The 18,894-nt window shown below is 53.9% G+C and overlaps 3 protein-coding genes across 6 annotated transcripts in view; 1 reads left to right on the forward strand and 2 right to left on the reverse strand.

The window, feature by feature from the left end:
• Positions 1 to 489: 489 nt before the first annotated feature.
• GGN (gametogenetin) lies at positions 490 to 4,405 on the forward strand. 2 transcript variants are annotated; one of them, XM_060185864.1, is made up of 3 exons: positions 490 to 719; positions 1,576 to 3,492; positions 4,228 to 4,405. In XM_060185864.1, exons 2-3 carry the CDS (start codon positions 1,595 to 1,597, stop codon positions 4,343 to 4,345), a joined length of 2,016 nt encoding a protein of 671 aa, XP_060041847.1. In that variant the 5' UTR covers positions 490 to 719; positions 1,576 to 1,594; the 3' UTR covers positions 4,346 to 4,405. The 2 variants fall into 2 exon arrangements, with proteins under 2 accessions (XP_060041847.1, XP_060041848.1); XM_060185865.1 differs by lacking the exon at positions 490 to 719 and adding an exon at positions 1,069 to 1,239.
• Positions 4,406 to 4,885: 480 nt separating this feature from the next.
• On the reverse strand, positions 4,886 to 12,865 carry PSMD8 (proteasome 26S subunit, non-ATPase 8). The gene is made up of 7 exons (XM_007534440.3): positions 12,460 to 12,865; positions 10,810 to 10,882; positions 10,591 to 10,693; positions 9,540 to 9,705; positions 8,286 to 8,386; positions 6,414 to 6,525; positions 4,886 to 5,439 (listed from the first exon to the last, which is right to left on the reverse strand). The coding sequence occupies exons 1-7, from the start codon at positions 12,820 to 12,822 to the stop codon at positions 5,302 to 5,304; spliced, it is 1,056 nt and encodes a 351-aa protein (XP_007534502.1). The 5' UTR covers positions 12,823 to 12,865; the 3' UTR covers positions 4,886 to 5,301.
• Positions 12,866 to 16,850: 3,985 nt separating this feature from the next.
• The window catches only part of CATSPERG (cation channel sperm associated auxiliary subunit gamma), a 38,165-nt gene continuing 36,121 nt past the window's right edge, over positions 16,851 to 18,894 (reverse strand). For all 3 annotated transcript variants that reach the window (XM_060185868.1, XM_060185866.1, XM_060185869.1), the window contains 3 exons: positions 17,913 to 18,005; positions 17,725 to 17,824; positions 16,851 to 17,606 (listed from right to left, as the gene is read on the reverse strand). In XM_060185868.1, coding sequence (XP_060041851.1) covers positions 17,373 to 17,606; positions 17,725 to 17,824; positions 17,913 to 18,005 — 427 coding nt within the window. In that variant the 3' untranslated portion in view covers positions 16,851 to 17,372. The remainder of the gene's footprint in view (positions 17,607 to 17,724; positions 17,825 to 17,912; positions 18,006 to 18,894) is intronic.

Here is an 18,894-nt window from a genome sequence, read left to right on the forward strand (position 1 = left end):
TCTCCCCTCCCCATCCTTGCACGCTCTGGGTCCCTGGGGAGGCGGGGAGAGGGGTCCGGGACCTGGCTTGATGTCGGGGTTCTAAAGAGGCCATAGGGTCCGTGATTTGGGTTCTAAATGGGAGGGGCTGAGTGCTGGCACAGGTTCGAGAAGAAAGCCTTGAAGAGGGTGTAGGGGGGGCCTGGGGAGGGAGAGGGTGCGGACGCCCGGAGTGCAGGCTGGAGCGTGCGTCACGGGGCGGACGGGGTGAGTGGCCCTGGGCAGGCTGGAGGGTGCAGGGTGGTCTTGGGGAGAGGGGTGGCCGGGTCCCGAGGGGCGGGGCTGAGAAGTAAATTGCCCAAGGGGCGGGGCGCAGGGGCGCTTACTAAGGGCGGGGCCGAGGCTCAGGGCTGAAGGTGGGCGTGGCCTCTGTAGAGGGGCGGGGCCTGATGCAGGGGGTGGGGCCTAGGACTAGGGGGCCCGAGGGCGCGCAGGGAGGCGGCGGATAATCTCAGTGCGGACCCAGGTTCGCGCCCCGCGGGCCTCCAGCTGGCAGACAGTAGGGCGGGGACTCGAGCCCGGGGGCGGGGCCTGGATCTCGGGGTCCGCCTTCGCTGTCTCGCCCACTTGCCTTCACCCGCACCCTCGTTCTTTTCGGTTATTTTCTGCGGGCGGCCGTTCCCCGCCCTGCTCTGGGCCCCGGGGGCCGCGGTCCGAACTCTGGTCTGCGGGAGGAGTCGGTGAGTGAGCGGGGAGCGCAGCTCGGAGGCGGAGCTGGGGCGGAGCTCGGGGTGAGGGTGGGGCCCGAGTGTAGACACCTGCCGTAGCCTGGGTGCGGGCAGAGGAGAGCAGCAGCGAGGCCTGAGCATCTGTCGCTGCCTTGGAAGAGGCGGGAACCCAAATGATCGACAGAGAGGGGGACCCAAGGGTCTCGAGTGAGGTCCAGGGGGATAGCAGGGCTGATGGGTGTTTGTTAGGCGGAGGCGGCAGGGGTCAGACGGGTGTGGGGGGGGAAGGGGGGAGGCGGGATTTCCAGACAATCGGGGGCGGGACCCTAGAGCAGGGGTGGGGTCTGGGTCTCAGGGAGCTACTGAGCAACAAACGGCATCACGAGTGCTGTGGGCTGCGTGACTGATAGAGAGGCAGGAGGCACGACCTGTGCGTTCAGCGGAGAGAAACTGTTCTGAGCGGGAGGCGGAAACTTCAGTGCACTAAGAGGCTGGAACCGGTGTGTCTGAAAACACCTGGAACTGGGACGGGGTGAGGGGGCACTAAGGGAACGGGGGTGTGGGGGTCAGGTACCAGGAATGCAGTTAAGAGACAACTACCTAGGTCTAGGGAGATAGTTATTTAATGGTTGTGCAAACGACTTCTATATCGGAGGCTCTAATGTCTCAGGTTCAAGCCGGCACCACCATAAACCAGAGCTGAGCCGTGCTCTCCCGAAATAAACAAAACCCAGTGCCTGAGTGGACCTCAGAGGACTGGGCTGGGACTGGTGTGGAGGGGTGAGCCCAGAGACAGTCAAGCCTCGCCCCCCCCCAAACCCACCTCCAGCCCTGGCGGAGTGACTAGCGGGTGTTTCTCTGCCCACAGCCCCCGGCCTCCTTGAGAAATGGGGAACGTGCAGTCGGAGCCGTCCGCAGGCGGGGGCTCCCGGAAAGAGCCAGCCTCGGACCGCGCGTCCGACTCCCGCCGGACGTCTCTGGTGGAGCCCGAGGTGACCCCCTCCTCCCCAGCCATGCGCCTGGCTCGTGGGCTGGGCGTCTGGTTCCCTGGCAGCTCTGCGCCCCCTGGGCTGCTAGTAACCCCGGAGCCCCAGGCCTCACCCTCGCCCCTGCCCCTGACCTTAGACCTGCCCTCGCCAGTGACACCCCCTTCCGACGAGGCGGCTGCGGCCGCGGTGTCCACACCACCCCCGCCCCCCTTGGCGACCCTGCTGCCCGCGCCGTCTAAGTGGCGAAAACCCACGGGCACCCCGGTACCCCGGATCCGCGGTCTTCTGGAGGCAAGCCATCGCGGCCAGGGCGATCCTCCGAGCCTGCGGCCCCTGCCGCCGCCGCCGCCCCGACAGCTGGCCCCAGAGGATCCGCAGCCAGTCCCGAGGGCTCCATCCCCAATTCCGCAGCCCTTCGAGCTGCGGGAGCCGCGCAAGCCGCCACCGCCCCCCGACCGGCAGCTCCCGGACCGCAGAGCCGCTCCCGCTCTGGCCGCGCCATCCAGGGGCCCGGCGCAGAGCCCGAGCGCGCAGGGCAGCGAAGGCGCGGCGGCCGGCGGGGGGCGTCGAGGGCCGCTTCCCACCGTGATCGAGGGCGAAACGGCGCGGCCCGCGGCCCCGGAGTCGGGCCTCAACCTGCTGTGCAAAGTCACCTTCAAGTCGGGGCCCCCGCTTCCCCCTGCGACCACTGCGAGCTGCTCAGCGCCCAAAACCTCGCTCGCCGCGGGCGCAGGCCCCTGCCCCGCCAACCCCAGCGCTGTCTCTTACGCCGAGGCCCTGAAGCAGGGGCCCCTGGTTCCGGGGGCCTCCCGCTCCCCTGCAGAGACTCCTCGGGGGACCCCGGAAGCTGAGGGAGGCGACGGAGACGGCGAGGGCAGTGCCGGGGCGCCCCCGGCGCCCGCGTCCCACGCCCGCACCCTCCCGCCGCCGCCCTACACCACCTTCCCCGGCTCCAGGCCCAAGTTTGACTGGGTGAGCCCTCCAGATGGCCCCGAACGCCACTTCCGCTTCAACGGGGCTGGCAGAGGCATGGGGGCGCCCAGACGGCGAGCGGCCGCGCTCTCAGGGCCCTGGGGGTCCCCGCCGCCTCTGCCCGGGCGGACGCTCCCGGCCCCGGGGCCCCGAAGGCCCTCGCCCGCCCTGCTGGCGCCGCCCATGTTCATCTTCCCGGCGCCGGTCAACGGGGAGCCCATGCGCCCCGCGCCTCCGGGCCCGCAGGCACCGCCGCCGCCGCCGCCGCCGCCCCCGCCCGCACCGCCGCCCGAACCACCGCCGGCTCTGCAGCCGCCAGCGCCCGGCCCCGCACCGCCGCCAGCCGCGCCCGCGCCCGTCCCGGGCCACCTGGAGTCAGCCCCAGCTCCCGCCTCGCCTCCGGCTCTGCCCCCAGACTCGCCGGCTGACCAGCCCCCGGCTCCAGCCCCGCCCCGGCCCCCCACCCCGGGCCTGGCCCTGGCTCCCACCCCATCACCGGCCCCGGTCCCATCGCCGGCCCCGGCCCTGGCCCCGGCGCCATCCCCAGCTCCAATTCCAGCGCCCATCGTAGCTGAGCCGCCGCTGCCCACGCCCGCTCCCGCCAAGACCCGCACACGCAGGAGCAAGGCTTCCCGCGCAGCCCGCGGCGCGACCCGCGAGGACGGAGCGCGAACTGCAGCCGCCGATGGGCCTGCGGCGGGGGCCGCATCCTCGGGCGGGGCGCACCACTGGCCGCCCTTCCAGGTGCTCAGCTCCTGTCCCTGCAAGTGTTACTGTCGCCATCAGTCGCGTCATCGCCGCCTGCCTCGCAACGTGTCTGCCTGGTGAGAGGAGGTGGGGGGCCGAACCCGTTAAAGCCTAGACCCTGCTTTCTGGGCATTTCCTGACCCCAGCTAACCCTTGACACCGTCCTTGGCTACCACTCAGCTCCCAGGAGTCAGGATCAAGAGGAGCCCCTGGCGGGGAGAGAGAACCCCGCGGGCCCAGCCCCTTGGACTCTTAAACCTCCAAGCTGACTTGACTTCACTGTTCTGGAACCATCAGGGACACAGCTGGTCCCAGTGGGTCTGACTCTGTTCACATCCTTGAACCTGTCCCTGAGTTCCAGGACAGACGATTTCCCAAGCCCTTCAGGGTTGTAGGGTGGATGACTGTCTTCTGAAAGGAAAAAGGCACGAATGTAGGCCCAGTGAGTGCCTTACACTTGTGACCCCTCCATCCTTTCGCAACTTCTGCCTCTGGGTCTCAAGGCTTTGACCGCCAGAGGGTGCTGGTGCCCCAGTCCTTGAGCTGCAGGGGCTGTGTTCTCCAGACTGAAGCTCAGCACCTAGTCACTCCAGCTCAGGTGGACTCAGGAGTTACTGGGAGGCTCGCTCTGGGCCTGAGGGGGGCTCAGCTGGGACTCTGGGTAGGGGTAGTATTATCACTAACATTCAGTTCCTTCTTTCCTACTAAGTCTAGGTGGATATAGCCCTGCCCTAAACAGCATTTGAGAAATGCAGACGGGGCCCCTTACCTGGTAGTGGAGCCAGGCCCTGCTGATTTTCCCCTCCTCCTAGGCTGAGCACGCCCACCAACCATCTGAGTGAGCCGCCCTGGGTCGCCACCATCAAGCTGGCAGGCTCCCTGGTAGCAGGGCTGGAGCATTATGACTTGCAGGCCACCCATTCCAACTGAGTGCAGCTGAGTTGATGCCGTCTCCCCCTCCTTGGCAATAAAATAACACCCAGAAGCCTGGCTGCCTGTCAGTCACCTGTGTACTGCAGGGGTGGGGTAGGCCTCCAGGAAGTACCACATCCTAGAGACAGTAAGGAGGCTGGGGAGAGCAGCCATCGACAGTCCTCTGAAAGGATGGGCCCAGGGGTGAGACAGTTTCATTCACCCTAATACCATCAGCCCTGTTTGAGTCAAGTGCAGAAAGTTCAGCACTTTTCAAAGGTTCACTTTAAAAAGAGAAGCTCATTCACACTTTACAGTTGGAGAAGGTGACACTGGGAGTCTTTCCTGAAAACACCGCCCCCACCATTCCATGCCAAACAGTTCAGCTAGGTTTGGACTCTGCTTTCAATGTCTTCCTGAGGATTTCAAAGCAGAGGGCGAGGTGATGCAGTCACGGCACTAACTCAGGAAGAGTGGGAACCAGGGCAAATCCCATGCCAGGACCCAGGCCTTTCACTCCATGCAAGTCCCAAAAACGGGCTCCATTTCACATGTTGTTTTTCAAAGCTGTTTAATTCATTGCAGACTTTTTTTTTTTTTTTAAATGAGCATACTCCACCCCCTTCACTGGCAAAAATGGTGCCTACGCCTGTTCTTCTAGTGTCCATAGCTGGCCACACCAGTCCTGGGCCTGTGCTCCACCACAAGACACAGCACCACTGGGCCCCTGCAGTGGATCCATGTTTTGAGACTCTGAGCAATGGGCACTAGACAGAGGCTAACCCAAATGGGTTATCTCAGATCCTTTGGGGGCCCCAGACTTCCAAGTTCTTCAGAGGTCAGAACTTGTCTCCCCACCATTCCACCTGGGAGACAAGGGCCTAGGTCATCAATCCACTTTTATTGGAGGGAACCCTGCACTGTAACTGCTTTAAATAACGTAATCCCTGCCCCCACCCCAGTGCCTGGTGGGCTCAGACGATCATCTCCAGCTGCCGGGCGTACTCAATGACCTGTTTGGCCAGTTCTGTGGAGGGGATGGTGGTATCTTCTGGCTTCTGCTGTTGGCTGGCAAAGCTGTAGTAGTTGTTGAGGCCCAAGACCCACCCTCGCTGCAGGAAAGAAAGAAGGAAGGAATGAGAGGTGGGTGGAGTGATCACACAGGCTCCCTCCCCAGCAGCACCTGCCTGCTGAACCTGTACTCATCATCAACTCGCCTCTACCCTGTGCACAACTCTAGGCAAGCGCCATCATGATTCAGTACCTAGAAAGTGCTGACACGAATTTGGTGCAGAATAAATATCAGATGGTCACCACTGTTCAGATGAGTTTCACCTCTTCCGGTCTGCCCTCCACCCTCCCTAGACACCAGCATCTCCACAAGCACCAGATATCCAGACCACAGCAAAAGAGGCGGCTTGGTGGATGAGGCCACCAAGATCTGAAAGCATGAGGTCCTGAGTCTTGATTGTTGGCATCGCGTATGTCAGAATGATGTTCTGGTTCTGTGAGTGGGGTGTGTGTGTGTGTGTGTGTGTGTGTGTGTGTGTGTAAAATAAGACCACCAAATGAAGCAAGGTCTTAGGGGGTGGGGAGCTGTAACCATCAAGGAGGACTGGTAAAAATCACCACCACTGCAGCTGGGAGGCGGTGCAGCAGGGGATATTATCAGGTGTTGGATTCTCAAGCATGAGGACCTGAGTTTGCTCCCCAGTATCACATGTGCCAGCCTTCAAGACTAAATCAAGACTGCGATGTGGCACCTTTGTTTGCTTATTGAGAAAGCAAGAGCATCCCTGTGAAACAGTTCATCTCTGTCCCCACCTAACTAATAAACCTTGGCGGGGAGAACACCTGCAGAGTGCCTGCCTCTACTGGGCGCCAAGTGCTCTGCTCCTCACATGTGCTGAATCCCAGTCCTATTCTAGAGACAGAGACACCAAGACTCAGAAAAGTTTGGGGACCCTGAGGCCACACAGATGGGTGTAGGCCAGGGTACTTTGCTCCCATTGTCCCTTCAAGTCACCCCACACAAGACATTAGTGCACCTCTTGCCCTCCACCCCCCTGCCCTGCACCCCAAATACCTTCTTGGCATAGTCTGTCATCTTTTTGGGTGTGTTGAAAAAGAGGATGCGGGTGGCTTCAGTGAAGAGGATTTTCTCATAGGCCTTCTCAATGCACCCAGCGATCTCATCCCTGGGGGAAAAGGAGGTTCTGGTTACAGAGCAGACAGCTCTCCAGCACACGTGCGCCCAGGCCCGACATGAGCTCTGGCCTGCCTGTGATAACTGGCTGAAGAAAGGGGAGTCACCTGACCAGAGCTGCAAAGCCACAGGAGACCCCACCAAGAGTTCAGACCACAATCTGAATCTCACCCCAGCCACAAGGGCTTTAGAGAGACTGAAATCCAGCCTGGGGATTCACATCAGGGTATCTCTTCATCTAGCATCTACCTACCCTCCGCAGGGCCTTGTGGCCCAGGAGGTGGCACAGTGGCTACAGGACCAGACTTGCAAGTATGAGGTCACAAGTTCGAACTCCAGCATTGACTAGAGCAGTGCCCTTGCTCTCTAAATAAACAAGCGAACAAAGGTGCCACATCTCATTTCTAGATTCAGTCTTGAGGGGCTTCCTTGAATCCCTGCCAAGAAGTGCTACAGTATAGCCAGGCAGGGGGCTCAGCAGTGGATCTTCCCTTCCATGTGTGAGATCCTGTACCTGATCACCAGCACCATGTGACAACAATAAAGGCAAAAGCGAATGGAACTCCAGATGGTGGAGCGATTTGCACACTTCCTCACTCTTTCATTAAAAAAAAAAAAAAAAAAAAGACTGCAGCAAAGTATTTTTGGGAGACCTTGGGTTTCTGATACCATACCATGAAAATAATAATCAGGGAGTCGGCGGTAGCACAGTGGGTTAATCACAGGTGGCCCAAAGTGCAAGGACCCCGGAAGAAGGATCCCAGTTTGGGTCCCCGGCTCCCCACCTGCAGGGGAGTCGCTTCACAGGCGGTGAAGCAGGTCTGCAGGTGTCTGTCTTTCTCTCCCCCTCTCTTCCCCTCCTCTCTCCATTTCTCTCTGTCCTATCCAACATCAATAACAACAGTAATTACAATAAAACAAGGGCAACAAAAGGGAATTTTTTTAAAAAAAAGGGGGATAACATGAAAACGAAAGATAGTATGGTGTGATCTGGGAGGTGGCTCAGTGAATAAAGCATTAGACTCTCAAGCATAAGGTCCTGAGTTTGATCCCTGGCAGCACATGTACCAGAGTGATGTCTGGTTTTTTCTTTCTGTCCTCCTACGTTTCTAATAAATAATCTTAAAAACAGAAAGGGGGGTCGGGCTGTAGCGCAGCAGATTAAGTGCACATGGCGTGAAACTCGAGAACCGGTATAAGGATCCCAGTTCGAGCCCCCAGCTCCCCACCTGCAGGGAAATCGCTTCACAGGTGGTGAAGCAGGTCTGCAGGTGTCGAATATCTTTCCCTCCCCCTCTGTCTTCCCCTCCTTTGTCCATTTCGCTGTCCTATCTGGCAACAACAACAATGATAAAAAGAACAAGGGCAACAAAAAAGGAAAATAAATAAACCCCTGGCAGCACATGTACCAGAGTGATATCTGGTCCCCCCCACACACCTATCTTCTTCATAAATAAATAAATTGAAAAAAGAAAGAATACAAAATAAAACCACATGTAAGAGAGCATGGTTCTTGTGATGTATGTGCTGTCTGGGTCCCAGGCCCATGTTCAAGAGTTGACAGATTCAGGCTCACACCTTCAACAGTTGAGAGAGAGAGAGAGAGAGAGAGAGAGAGAGAGAGAGCTGTGATACAAACTCGTAACTGGGTTCAGTTCCCTGGGTCACAAGCAGCCAGAACAGGATCAAATTCAGGGCTGAGCTCTCTCAACACATCCTACCCTGTGCCCCCACCACCCCACTTGCACGTACCTGATAGTGTCAAGCAGGATGTCAATGAAGAAGGTATAGCTCTCAGCGGGGATGTTGCCTTTGGCCAGGAATACCTTGTTGTAGCTGCCTTCCATCAGGTACTAGAGGCCGGGGATAAGGAAGAGGATGAGGGTCCAACATCAACAACAACAACAACAATGATAAAACAACAAGGGCAACAAAAGGGAATAAACAAATATTAAAAAAAAAAAAAAAAAAAAAAAAAGGATGAGGCAAAGGCAGTACAGATGCCTATGCGCTGAGGCCTTAGCACATTCCCGGGGCGTCTGTAATCCCCACTGCTAGAACGCGCCTTGTCAGTCACCCACTCACCATGCAGACGGGGCCCCTCTTCTTCCAGGACACCCTCTCTTATTTACCCTCTCCTCACCCTCCCTTGCTCAAGGGACACAGGACGCTTGATGCTGACAGTGGTCTGAGTGAGCCTGGAAGGCAGCTGCTCTAGTTCGCTGTGGAGCCCAGCCGCCTGCTTCTGCCTGCTGTGGGCGGAGCCCACTATCATCATTTTTTGCCCAAGGCGAGCTGCCCTCCCCCATACGGTTGGCTCCTTCATTCCCTTTCAAGTTTCTTTCAAAATTTACCCTTTTCAGCAAGGGCTTTCTCACCTGCTTTATTTTATTTATTTATTTATCTATTTATCTATTTATTTATTTATTTATAGGGTAGAGACAGCCAGAAATCGAAAGGGAAGGGAATGATAAGAGAGGGAGAGACAGAGAGACACCTGCAGCACTGCTTTACCACTCACAAAGCTTTCCCTCTGCAGGTGGGGACTGGGGGTTTGAACCTGGGTCCTTGCACATTGTAACATGTGTGCTCACCAGGTGTGCCACCACCCGGCCCCTCTCACCTGCTTCTATTAATAAAAAAATATATATAAATAAATAAATAATGTCACCCCTCCCCAGACTTTCCATCCCACTTCCTGCTCTACTCTCCTCCACAGCACTAACATGCATATGGGTTACCAGCCTACTTGTTTATGGTCTGAATGCCACCCTCAGGTGAGCTTTTTATCTCTTAGTCACTGCGCAGTGTGAAAACTAACCACAGTGTCTGGTGCATGGCTGGGGTTCACCATTTGCTGGACAAGTAAGTCTCTGGCCAGAAAGATGGACAAACCCTGCCCAGTCCTCCAGGAAGCCCTCCCTAATATTCCTCCCTGCACCCCCCCCTTTAGCCAGCCCCCTCCCCTGTCCACCCCCAGCCCCACTCCCTCTCCCCCAGCCTCACTTGCTCAAGAGACACAGGATGCTTGATGTAAACATTAGTCTGAATGTCCTTGGCAGGCAGCCGCTCTAATTCTGTGTGGAATTCAGCCACCCGGTTCTGGGACAGTAGGAAGAGGAGGTTGAGGCCCAAGAGCTGGTGCATGTAGGCTGACTCCGGAAGCTGCTCCCTGCAGGTCAGGGTGGGGGAACCAAGGCAACGAGAGCTCAGATACCTGTCAAGTTCTCTTCCAGCCTCCAGAGACTCTCACAGCTGCCCCATGCTGTCTCTTGGGGTGGGTGGGGGTTATCCAGTCATGGGTTTTCAGACAAAGCTGTGGCCCAGTGGAACATGAAGAAGTCACAAGCCATAGAGACCCAAGCAAGGACCACACGACAGTAATATGACTGTACCAGCGCCCCTCCCTCCACTCTAAATGGTACCAGCACAGTAACTGCCTCACAGCATTATGAATCCACTCTCCTGGAGACTTTTATTATTATTTTTTTATTATTGGATAGGACAGAGAGAGAGGAGGAGGAGAAAGTGAAGGGGAGAGAGGGCAGGGGGAGACATCATAATGGTTACGCAAACAGACTTTCAGGGCTGAGGCTCCGAAGTCCTGGGTTCAATCCCTCCCACCACCATAAGCCAGAGCCGAGCAGTGCTCTGGTGGTGGTGGGGGGGAGAAGGAGGGAGAAGGAGAAAGACACCTGCAGACCTGCTTCACCATTTGTGAAGCAACCTGCCTCCAAGTGGGGAGGCAGGGGCTGGAACTAGGATCCTTGTGTGGGTCCTTGTACATTTAACGCATTGCGATAGTACCCCACCCCAAAACTACTTTTAAAAAAATACAGTATGGGAATGTGGATAGAGAAGCAGACTGAAACACAACACAGCTGGATGGCACAAACCCAGGTCCAGGATGTCCAAGCTGGCCTGCCCCTGTAGACTCTGGGAACAGATGAAGACAAAGAGAGAGTTCTCCGATGAAGGAAAATGTCCTAAGGAGTGAAAGAGCTGCCGCGTAACCACCCCACTGCCCCAAAGAGGGAAGGAGCCCATTCATTCTCACTTGTAATCGAAGTAGTAGCATTTGAGCTGGGCCATGTAGCGTTCGAAGGAGGGGATGTCTTTGCGCAGGATGCTCCACTGGGCCCCGATCTCCAGTATGTCACCTGTGGGTGACAGGCAGGCTCTCAGAAGGTGACTGGAGCCCTTCCCCACCACCGAAGCTGTCGTTCCTGTCACAGCCCCCAGCCCATCACCCCCAAACGACCCCGGTGATACTCACGGGCCAAAATGAGCTGCTGTTTCGTCAGTTTGGTCCCTGTGGTTGGCAGGAAGTTGAGTTCCAGCAGAACCAACTGACGGGGAGGCAGGGAAGGAAGAAGGGGGGCGGTGAGAGAGACAGGGAGATGGTACCTCGAACAGAGATCACTGAACGTGTTTCCCACGTGGGAAAGAGCTAGCCATCGCCCGTGACTCCTAAGGCCATGGTGACTACACAAGGAACCTGTCCTCATAAAGCAGTCGGCACAGGGTGCGCCTGTTGGCCTCCAATTACATTTATCTTTAGCCCAACTGCGAAAACAGGAGACACTGTGCCGACCTGCTTCTCACACTGGACTGTGAGGGCCTGGCTGTCCTCGCACCCAGTCTGCGCGAGGGAGGGGAGGGAGGGTCACTCCAGCTCACACACCCGCCGTCCATTCTGTGCCCCACACGCTCCCTCCCTCCACGACTTGGTCCAGCCCACCACAGCTGAAATCTTCTCCAAACACCCAACACACTTGGTCGGAAGCACCAGAGCCCCATATTTAACTACAAGAACAGCCCCCAGCACTCCCAGGCTCGGTCACCTCCTCGCGACATAGCTGGACCCTTGTCCCTGGGGACAGGTGGCATCTCCTAAGTACCAGATCGCGCAGATCCAAACCTGGTCTGACCTTCACCACACCCTTTCTTCTTTTTTAATTATCTTATTCATTTACATTTCTTTCATTTTTCAAAATTAATTACTTATAATTCATTATTTACTTAAAATTTTTAAGCATTTTTTAAGAAACTTAATTTTTTTCCCTTTTGTTGCCCTTGTTGTTTATTGTCATTATTGTTGTTATTGCTGTCATTGTTGTCGTTAGATAGGACAGAGAGAAAGGGAGAGAGGAGGGGAAGACAGAGAGGAGGAGAGAAAGACACCTGCAGACCTGCTTCACCGCCTGTGAAGCGACTCCCCTGCAGGTGGGGAGCCGGGGTTCGAACCAGGATCCTTCTGCTGGTCCTTGTGCTCTGCGCCACCTCCCGACTCCCTTTTTTAAATTTCTTACCAGAACACTGCTCAGCTCTGGTTTACGGTGGTGCAGGAGATTGAACCTGGGACTGGAGCGTCAGGCATGAGAGTCTCTTTGCATAACCATGATGCTATCTACTCCCGCCCTTATTTCCTTACTTACTGGACAAAGACAGAAACTGAGAGGAGGAGGAGGAGGAGGAGGACGACGACAACGACAGCGACACCTGCAGCCCTGCTTCACCGCTCCTGACGCGTTCGTTCCCCCCCTGCAGGTGGGGACTGGGGGCTCGAACCCAGGTCCTTGACACCGTGATGCTGCGCTTAGTAGCCGGGTGCACCACCGCCGGCCCCCCCCCCGATTTATTTGCCACAGCTGTGCTGTAGGGTGGTGCTGGGGCTTGAACCTGGGATCTCCGGAGCCCCGGGCGTGCAAGCCGCCCGCACGAGTCACCCCACGCGGCCTGCCCAGCCGCACCCACCTGCACCCCCACCCCGAGGTCTGGGTCACGTCCACCCTGCGTCCCCGCCGCTGTCCTCCCAGCGCCGAGGTGCTTACGGAGCTCTCGCCCCGCGCAGCTCCCACCCTCCTGGCGCGGCCCCGGGCTCCGTCCGTCCAGCTCCCCGGAGGCGGCCCCCGCCGGCCCCTACCTTGAGCCGGCCCAGCTCTTCGCCACACTTGCTAAGGTTGGGGCTTTTGCGGTTCCACTCGCCCTTGAGCTGCTCGTACATGCCGGCCGCCGCCTGTAGAATCGCACCCGAGGCCGCCGCCGGCCCCGAGCTCGAGACTCCCGCCGCCCCGTTCACCGCCGCCGCCGCCATCTTCCGTGATGCGGCAAATCGGCTGCCTGACTTACGGCAGCGACGCCGACAAACGCCCGCCCGCCGGAAGTGGGCCCGGGAGGTGGAGCCCGGGCCCGGGGGCGGGGCTACGGCGGTCCGTCTCCGCCCACGGCGGTTAGCGAGCCTTCTCTCTTGGGGCGGTGCCCTCCGAGCTCCGCGATTAATAAACATGTCCCCGGGAGCTCCGCCTCTGCTGCCACTCAAGATGGTGACCGGAAGTCACCTCCTGCCCTAACCGAAAATGGCAGCGGTCGCCACGCCTCTCCGCTTCCCGTAGTCAAGATGGCTACCTTGGCTTCAGCTTGGGCATTCGAGGCGCTACGGTTGCCTTGGAGGTTCCACTTTGGCCTGAAGTTTCTTTAGAAGTTGGCGGTCGTGGAGCTATTTGGAGCTATGTTGCTCTCGGCCAGGGCATTGGGGGACATCATAATGGTTCCGCGAAAGGCTCATGCTGAGGCTACAAGGTCTTAGGTTCAACTCCCAGCTCCACCATAAATCAGAGCTGAGCAGTGCTCTGTATCTAGCTCTCTCCTTAAAATTAAATTAAAATCTTTTATTTTTTATTTATTATTGGATAGAGACAGAGAAATTGAGAGGGGAGGGGGAGATAAGAGAGGAAAAGAAACAGAGACACCTACAGCCCTGCTTCACCACTTGTGAAGCTTTCCCCCTGCAGGTGGGGACCAGGGGCTTGAACCTGGGTCCTTGCGCACTGTAATGTGTGCGCTTAACCAGGTGCGCCACCACCTGGCTCCCTTAAAGTTAAATAAAATCATTTTTTTAGAAAGCGGTCGGGAGGTGGCACAATCCCTACCTAGTGTTGTACATTAAATCATGAGGTCCAGAGTTCAGTCTCCTATATCCTGTGTTCATCTCTTCCTCTTATTAACAGGTATTATTGTTGTTGTTGTTATTACCACCACCACCAGAGCTGGGGTTTGGTGCCTGCACTATGAGTCCATCGCTCCCAGCCACCATTTTATCCTTCCCCCCATTTTTGACAGTACATAGAGAAATTAAGAGTGGAAGGGGAGATAGAGAGGGAGAAAGATAAGACACCTGCAAGACTCTCATGAGGGGTCCTCCCTGCAGGTGGAGAGCAGGGGCTCAAACCCTGTTCCTTACACATGGTGAAATTGTGCATCTAACCAAATGCGCCATCGCCCAGCCCCCACAAATAGGTGATTTTTTCTTTTTTTTAACCAGCTCACTGCTTAGCTCTGGTTTATGGTAGTGCGGGATTAAACCTGGGGCTTTGGAGCCTCAGGCATGACAGTCTCAGCATAACCATTATGCTATCCACCTCCCCCCCCAAAGAGATATTTTTTTAAAAAGAGACATTTAGAAAGACTGGGTAACTTTCCAAAGGACTACTGGGCTGCAAACTTCGATCTGGTCTCTTTCCCGTGCACTTTTCAACTTTTTCCTGAAGCTTTGTATCTGCAAAAAGTGCATATCCAGGGCAGGGGTAAGTAGTATGATGGTTGTGCAAAGAGACTCTCATGCCTGAGGCTCCAAAATCCCAGGTTCAATCCCCCCACCACTGTAAGCCAGAGCTGAGCAGTGCTCTGATAAAAAAATAAAATCTATTTTTTAAAAAGTGCATATCCAAATATACACACTTTACAAAAGTCATCCTGGCTTAACAGATTTCAGCATTGCACATATATGGAAGACTCCCAGTGTCCAACTGCACACATGATTATATATACATATATCACCTGCCTACGCAACATCTCAAATCTCTGGTCCGTCTTTTAGAATTTCTGTTTCATGGATACAGGCATACTTACAGTTACTGTTGTAGTCCCAACACATGACAGAGAGAGTTAACAGATGTTGATAAATAAATGGAGATGTAAACTAAGGTTTCGTTTCAAAACAGGACCAGAGAGAATTTAGCTTATTAGGCCACCAATTTGCTGCATGTTTAGTCCCCATACCACATCATGCCAGAGCTAAGCAGTGCTCTGATTCTCTCTCTCTCTCAGAATAAATAGTTCTTATTGATATGTTTTTTATGACTTTGAAAAACAAAGATTTACTTGCCAAAACAAGAACACAGAATGATTTATTGTAGATAGTGCACCCCAAAGAAATGCAGTGCCTTGTTCCCAAGAGAAGACAGTCTAAAAATATATTTGTAACTATCAGTCTATTCTAAATTAAATGTTTTCTTATTTATTTTTTTATTGCCACCCAGAGTATTAGTGGGGCCTGGAGCCAGCACTTTGAATCTACCACTCCCCGGAAACCTTTTTTTTTTATTTTTAATTTTTATTAGATAGGACTGAGAGAAACAGAGAGATGAAGGGGAGATAGAGGGAAAGACAGATACCTGCACACAGACCTGCTTCACTGCTCATCAAGTGTCCCACCTACCAGTGGGGAGTGGGGGCTTAAACCCAGGTCCTTGCTAATATGTGTGCTTAACTGAGTGTACCACCACCTGGCCCCCTCTTTTTTCTTTTTTTCCAAAACCCTTATCAGTTATTGCTGGGGCATGGTGCCAGCACTACAAACCCACTGCTTCCAACAGCCATTTCACTTTAAAAAAAATGTATTTATTTATTCCCTTTTGTTGCCCTAGTTGTTTTATTGTTGTAGTTATTATTGTTGTCATCATTGTTGGATAGGACAGAGAGAAATGGAGAGAGGAGGGGAAGACAGAGAGGGGGAGAGAAAGATAGGCACCTGCAGACCTGCTTCACCACTTGTGAAGCGACTCCCTTGCGGGTGGGGAGCTGGATGCTCAAACCGGGATCATTATGCCGGGTCCTTGCACTTCACACCACTTGTGCTTAACCCGCTATGCTACCACCCAACTTCCTTTTTTTTAGCTAGGACAGATAGAATTTGAGAAGAGAGGAGGAAAGGGAGACAGAGACACCTGCAAACATGTTTCACTGCTCATGAAGTTTCTTCTTTACAGGTGGAGAATGGGATGTATTTGATAGAGTCAGAGAGAAACTGAGAGGGAAGATGAGAGAGACCTGTAACACTGCTTCACTACTTGTGAAACTTCCCTCCTACAGGTGGACCAGGGGTTTGAACCTAGGTCCTTGCGCACTGCAATATATGCACTCAACCTGGTGTGCCACTGCCCAAGCCCCTCTCCCCTCCCACCTTTTTTCACTCTTTGAAGATACTTGGAAACTTTTAAAAACATATTTATTTGTTTTTTGGATAGAGACAGAGATTGAGAGGGGAGAGAAATAGAAAGGATAGAAAGAGAGGGAGAGAGAGACATCTGCAGCCCTGCTTCACTGTTGTGAAACTTTTCCCCTGCAGGTGGGGACTAGGGACTAGAACCTGGATCCTTGTGCACTGTGATATGTGTGCTTAACCAGGTGTGCCACTGCCTCACCTGGTTTTCATTTTTGATGCTAGAATTTTGCACCTATGTGATTCCATGCTCCCAGTAGAGGATTTTTTTTCTTCTTCAGGTTGTGGCTCTGAGATCCCAGGATCAATCCCCACCCCACCATAAGCCAAAGCTGAGTAGTGCTCTAGTAACATAAAGTAAAATAAAATTTCACACTGAGACAGACAGGGAGACACAAGTGAGGTGTGTGATCTACTGGGTGAGCTTTCTCCTGACCCCCAAAATAAAAGTTATAAAAAGTGACTGGGGACCAGGTGATGGTGCACCTGGTTAAGTGCACACATTTCAGTGGACCCAGGTTCAAGCCCCAGGACCCAGGTTCAAGCCCCTGGACCCCACCTGTAGGGGGAAAGTCTCATGAGTGGTGAAGCAGGGCTGCAGGTGTCTCCATCTCTTTCCCTCTACCAACCCTCTCCCCTCTCAATTTCTATCTCTAATACTAAATAAATAAAAATATTAAAAAATAAACAAAAGTGACTAACATAGTACATATCTTTCTTGCACACTATAATGTGTGTGCTCAACCAGGAATGTATGCCACCACATGGCCCTTCTTCCTGTGGACATGAAGACATGAGGATGTATGGCCTCATACGATGAAGGGGCTAGTCTCCCTACATTCAGATTACAGTGGAACAAATATAGCTACAAAATCAAGACAAAAGAAAAGAAACCTACAAATATTGAGGACTTCTAGATCAAAATGTACCTGAAGCTTGTATTAACTATTTCCAAGTAGATCACTGATGTTTTTGCTACTTGCGACTAAAACAAAAATCTTTTTTTTTAAACTCAAGTAACTGTTTTATTAATTTTAAATTTTTTTTAAAACTTTGAACAGTAGGTTACTACACATTTCAGACTCATAAGGAGATAAAGTGTGAGACTGATGTAAAAAATCTGACCCTCTCCCAAGTCCTCTCTTTAGGCCAGATACAAGATTGATATCATTTGAAATATTGCATGCTGGTACTAAACCTGGGCACTGAATGATCAGAACAGATTGCAGGCCACAGCCAGGGGCCAGGTTCTTGGGGAGCCTGATGGACTGTAGCAAGCACACAGAGAAACTGGAATAGACTCCGTGTGATGCCAACCAACTAGCTGTGCAGCCTTGTAAGGAGCCACTGCTGGTCTTGAATCAAGGAGTCTGAAGAAATGAAAACTCCAGCCACATAGAAAGAATGAAAGGAAGGCATGGGGGCAGGTGACTGGTTCCATTTCTAAGATGTCTTCAATAAGTGTGAGATGAGGCTGGCTGGAACTGGGGGTTGGGGAGGGAGACTGGCAAAGAGACTCAGGGCTGCTTCAACTACTGCTTCATGGGCTCCTTCAGTTAAACCCTCATCAGAACTGACATCTTGGGCATGATTTTGGTGTTGACATTGCCCCTGGCCTTTGACCTGATGAAATCTCCGGATGAGGAGATATAGGAGGAGTAGAAGGATTCTGAGGCGATGAGGTTGTTGATCTTCCAGCGGATTTTGCTGCAGCCCATCACCATGAAGGGCATCAGGAGTAAGACGATAATGTAGAGGACCACCAGGCTGATGAACACACTGGCTGACACCTGCCGGCACCACCCAACAGTCCAAGGTGAGCGCTCCAGGGGAGGGGAGGCCCCCCAAACACACACACACACACACACACCATTCCCTCAGCAGGGCCACTCCCAGGCAGCTACTCACCATGAGGATGAAGAAGGCCCGCTTGGGACTGAGTGGAAGCCCGTGAACATGCAGCACGAAGGTGAGCTGGTAGTCACAGTATGTGCTCTTGTCCACCCCTCTGGCAGAGGAGGGTTGAGTTCAGTACAAGGGGAGTGGTCAGGTACCCCCACCGGAAGTTCCCAACCCCGCCCTCTGGCCTAGCTCACTTGTTGCTCACCAACAGCCGGAAGTAGAATTCGGGGGAGAAGATGCTGTTGGGAATGGTGTCGTGGCATGGGGAGTTCTCCTGACACAGCCACCTGGGGGTCCAACCAAGTTCAGTCACTTGCATTTGGAAATCATGCCTGGCCTGTACGCTGCCTTCGGGAGCACCTCATCTAGGTGCAATCCCACCCCTCCTTCCCTTCCTCTCTCCTTCCTCTCTTCAGTCAGTAAATTCCTAAAGATCAGCCAGCTGACAGCTCTTTTTTAACTCATTCATATCTTCCTGCCTTGACCTCTCCAGCTGCCAGTTCCTCCTCTGACAAACAATTATGTAGATATCTTTTTAAAAGATTTTATTTGGGAGTCAGGCAGTAGCACAGCAGGTTAAGCGTTAAGCGCATGTGGAGCAAAGCTCAAGGACAAGCATAAGGATCCTGGCTCCCCACTTGTAGGGGAGCCGCTTCACAAGCAGTGAAGCAGGTCTGCAGGTGTCTATCTTTCTCTTCCCCTCCTCTCTCCATTTCTCTCTGTCCTATCTAACAATGACGGCATCAATAACTACAACAACAATGGCAACAAAAGGGAAAATAAATTAAAAAAATAAAAAATAATAAAATATTTTATTTCTTTTAATGAGAGAATGAGGTGGGGGGACAGGTTACAGGATTAACAGAGAGACAGACAAGAGCAATCCTCAGCTCTGGCTTCAGATGGTGGTGGGGATTGAAACTCAGACCTCACAGCCTCAGGAATCAAAATCTTTTGCAGAACCACTGTACTGTCTCTCCAGCCTATATTATATATATATATTTTTACCTCCAGGGTTATTTCTGGAGCTCAGTGCCCCCACTACAAATCCACTGCTCCTAGAGGCTATTTTTCCCATTTTGTTACCCTTGTTGTTATTCTTGCCATTGATGTTGTTGTTGGATAGTACAGAAAGAAATGGAGAGAGGAGGGGACGACAAAGAGGGGGAGAGAAAG

The sequence above is a fragment of the Erinaceus europaeus genome, chromosome 2 (assembly GCF_950295315.1).
Source record: "Erinaceus europaeus chromosome 2, mEriEur2.1, whole genome shotgun sequence".
In the NCBI taxonomy this organism is placed as follows: Eukaryota; Metazoa; Chordata; class Mammalia; order Eulipotyphla; family Erinaceidae; genus Erinaceus; species Erinaceus europaeus.